We start from the raw sequence: 4211 nt of genomic DNA on the forward strand, positions 1-4211 counted from the left end.
CGCTCTGTCACCCAGGCTGGAGTGCAGTGGCACAATCTCGGCTTACTGAAACCTCTGCCTCCTGGGTTCAAGCGATTCTCCTGCCTCAGCCTCCCGATTAGCTGGGGTTACAGGTACATGCCACTGCACCCAGCTAATTTTTTGTATTTTTAGTAGAGACGGGGTTTCACCATGTTGGCCAGGCTGGTCTTGAACTCCTGACCTCAGGTAATTCACCTGCCTCGGCCTCCCAAAGTGCTAGGATTACAGGTGTAAGCCACCACACCTGGCCAGAACAAATTTTTTATGTTTTAAATATTTTTTACAAAATTGAAGAAATTGGCTTTTTGATAACTTTTATTAGATGAGATAACATTTGTCTTCATGTAGGTTGACAACTGCACTAAAATATCGGACTGACACTATACACTTCACCCATAACCAAAAACCGCTTCTACCCCAAAAGCTACTGAAATGTTTAAAAATTAGAAAAAACATTTGCCTTCATCTAAATTAAATTAATGGAAAAAAGCCAAATCAGCGTTTTTTTAGTCTGTGTTTTTTAAAATTAACCTTACTGAAGATACTAAACTGAAAATAAAATTTTCTGCATCTTAAAACAGATTAATTAAACTTTATTGACTTTTAAAGCCTTCTTACATTCGTAACTTTTGTTTTTCAGGGTGAAGGTTATATAAAGATGAGTCAGTGATTGAAGCCAATATTCTGATTCCCATGGAAGATGGATGGGCAAGAGTGTACTTCTTGGCTCCATTTACTACCTACTGCTCAGTAGTCATCTCTGTAAATCTGCAGTTTCTACCAAAATGTGTGATCATAGATCTCAAAGGATCTGGCTTTAACTTTCAACACTTAGCAAATCTACAAACATTCAGACCTGTCTGGTCGGTGTTGCCACCCACAACATTTAACATGTTGTGATGCTTGAAAACACAGGAATAGAGAAAATGGATGAAGATTGTATTTTTGCACCTTAACTCCACATTGCTTTATTGGTTAATTTATATTCTTTCCATGTAATTCATGTAATTGTATGTCTGTGTGTGTTTATATCACCACCTTTCATGTTTTTGATTGCCCTACAAAGAGAAACCAAATGAGCTGATTACTGACTGTAAGTTCTCAGCCTTTATGGACCTAAATCTTATTTTTATTTACTTGAGTAATGTTTATTCTCTGCATGAACCATGACTTCTCCTGTGAGCCATTCCAGCATAAGCTGTGAATATGTATTAACAAATATATACATTTCTATTTTTATAATCCATAAGGATATGCCTGTTTTAAATAACATACATACTAACAAAATCTATCAGGAAAACCCTCAAGACAGCTTCTAGTTAAAACCTTTGTTGCTGTCCTCTCAAACTATATTTATAAAAATTTGCTAGGGCCAAATCCATACTTGCAGAATAATTCATCAAATTTTATTTTTAAGTGAAAAGTAACCTTTCAGGTATTTCAGCACCATACATTGACAACCTAGGGTATATATGTATGTATGTTTCTTATTGTATGTCTATATATGTATGTGGGGAGGACAGGAGTGAATGGTCACACACATTTTCTTGTGTACTCAACTGAATCGGAGAATGTTTCTGAAGGAAGTAGGATGAAATTAGCTGCTGAGATTGAGTTTCTGCCTTAAAATCTGAAACAAAAAAAGGTACAAATTGCTGGTAGATCTACTGACCATAGCCATCATCAGAACACTTAGATTCTTCCCAGACATGAATTTCCTGACAGGCTCTGAGCCAGAAACACACTGTGGGCATGCATCTGGTTCAGCCCTGGCTATGCCTCCACTGTGGAGGGAAGCATTGGAACTGGAGTTGTGCACAGCATTGCAGCTAGTGGGCCTGGCTGGGGGTGCAGAAGAGCAGGGTAGTTCTTTCTGGTTCCCCCTGCAGCTGCACGTACTTTCTTCCTGACTACCAAATGGAGTGACGGTTGAAGAATCAAGCTCATAATATAATAAACCCAGACAGACCCAGAAATCTTTTGATTTCCCCAGCGAGATACTTTATCACTCTCTCTTCTCTTTCCCATGGTTAAAACAGGAGTTGTGTTCTCTGTCGCTGCTAAATTATTCTTCACTCGAGTGAACCAAATACTTAGCTTCCAAATAAAATATGTTGTGTTCTGAACTGGCAGTTTAAGAGGAGATACTGTAGTCTAGATTGTCTTTGAGGTAGAACATGCGATGGACCACATAGTTTAAGATTACAAGGTACTTTCCCTCTTCTCTCAGGCCATGCATTTGAATAAAGTGCCTCCCTTTAGCCTGAGCTCCTAAAGACCTCTTGTACTTGGGTTGCAAACTCAGATCTCTAGTCTAGTCTAGTCTAGTCATGTGTGACTGTGTACTGAGATACCACTAGCCCAGTTTGCTGGGTCTCTCTTATGTTTTGGAAGTTGGGGGTTTAATAATATTTAATGTCTTTTTAGGATCATAAACATAAATAGGTTTGTTGATATTCAGGCCTTCAGAATTTAAGGGTTTTAAATATAGCATTCAGATTGTAATTGGTATGTTTTTGCCATCTGGTCTACTCAATTGTATATGTTTATTCTGCAAAACAACCCAAGATTTACTTTATGTTGCTTTGTTCAGTACCTTTTGAATTCCTCCAGAAGAGTTGTTTTCAAAACAAACATTCCAAAATGAATGTGGCTCTTCAATGGAACGTCTCTACTATGCTTGAAGTATTTCTTCTCTGGTTGTAATTCTACATTACAGCGTCATTTGAGCTTCCTCCCCTCCCGCTAGTATCTTTACAGGAGCAGGGAAGAGCAGTGACTTTATCCTCAGGTAGAGGATGTGTAATTTTGGGTGAAGTTAAATTACAATTTATTTGAGGTTATTCCTAAACCTATTTATTTGGTATTTTGGAGGAGATCACACTAAGAGAACATTGATTGCGTCAGCTATTGTGCTGGCTGGACACTTTGGTCACTTTTGAAGCATGTTAATAAATGTCACTGATTAAAACAGCTGGAGCATTTCCTTCCCATTCCAGTGAAGGAGCAGCATAGTGAAATCCTGGCACCCCTCACCTTGTGATGACAAGAAGGCTGACAGTCACGGAGTCCAGGAGAAGGTGCTGCTCTCCTTGCTTTCTGAGTAAACAGAGTAATGTTTTCTTTTTCTTATTTTCCCAAGGAAAGAAAGATAAGGGGGAAATATATTTGTATGTTTAGACCAGTCAAATTCTGTCATTATTTTATCTTCAACCTGCTGTATATTAGAGCAACTGAATATAATATGGAATAAGTTTGACCAGGTCAAGTTTTAGGATATAGTTGAATTTCTTTAAAAAGTTTTCTATTTTATATAAAATCTTTCTATTATATCTATATCAGAATGACCGTCCTGCAGCAAATTCACATTACTGTTTGCTGGCTAATCGACAGTATTTATCAGCATCACTGTGTAGCATTCTATTTTAGCATCTTTGAATTATGATCATTTGATTTGGCTAATTACAAAAAGTACAGGTTTACACTGGACTTACCTTGAGTTAAAGGAAAAGAAAATCTAAAAACATAAATGTTATGTTTCATAAGAAATCAGTTGCATATTATCCATTACATACTTAGTTTTTAAAAGGAAGAGTCACCTTGAATTATTTGATCTCTCAACCTGCTTTCTCATCTGTAAAAAAGGGGGGAGGATAACTTTCACAGGGTAATTTGTAGCCTAAATAGGAGTTATAGAAAACTGTTTGTTAAATAGGAAAGAACTACATTAAATTTAAATATTCACATTATGCCTGTGTTTGACTATTGTTAGGATTTAAATCACTGAAGATCAATATATTTAGTGAGTTGGACTCTGTGTAGTACTGTAGGTATCACATTTCCCAAGTCGTCTTAGCTATATCGTGTCTGTCCTTGGAATGGTATAGTTGGAGGCCCTTTTTAGCAATAATAGCCTTCTTTTAATTAGACTAATATTAAGAACAACTAATATTCCATCTGGCAATAGCATCCTATAATTACCCGCATAAAGCAGGCTTTCAGACTGCTTGGTAACTTGGCTCTCTTCTATTCCATCCATTTTACTTAACTATGGGGTGGTCATGAATCAGTGGCTGGACTGCCTTGTAAGGTTGAGCTGATTTTGCACTGCACAAAAGTACGCAGTTAAGGAGGCGAATGGACCTAAAAATCTAGTTCACATTCCCCTCAACAAGCTTTGTGTGGAGGAA

The 4211-nt window shown here is 37.3% G+C and overlaps 1 protein-coding gene across 1 annotated transcript in view; it reads left to right on the plus strand.

Annotated features, from left to right (window-relative positions):
• CREBL2 (cAMP responsive element binding protein like 2) overlaps window positions 1–3770 on the plus strand; it is a 29040-nt gene extending 25270 nt beyond the window's left edge. The window contains exon 4 of the mRNA XM_017873135.1: window positions 662–3770. Coding sequence (XP_017728624.1) covers window positions 662–666 — 5 coding nt within the window. The 3' untranslated portion in view covers window positions 667–3770. The remainder of the gene's footprint in view (window positions 1–661) is intronic.
• The last annotated feature ends 441 nt before the right edge of the window (window positions 3771–4211 follow it).

Source organism: Rhinopithecus bieti, unplaced genomic scaffold, assembly GCF_001698545.2.
Source record: "Rhinopithecus bieti isolate Rb0 unplaced genomic scaffold, ASM169854v2 scaffold_110, whole genome shotgun sequence".
NCBI classification, from domain to species: Eukaryota; Metazoa; Chordata; class Mammalia; order Primates; family Cercopithecidae; genus Rhinopithecus; species Rhinopithecus bieti.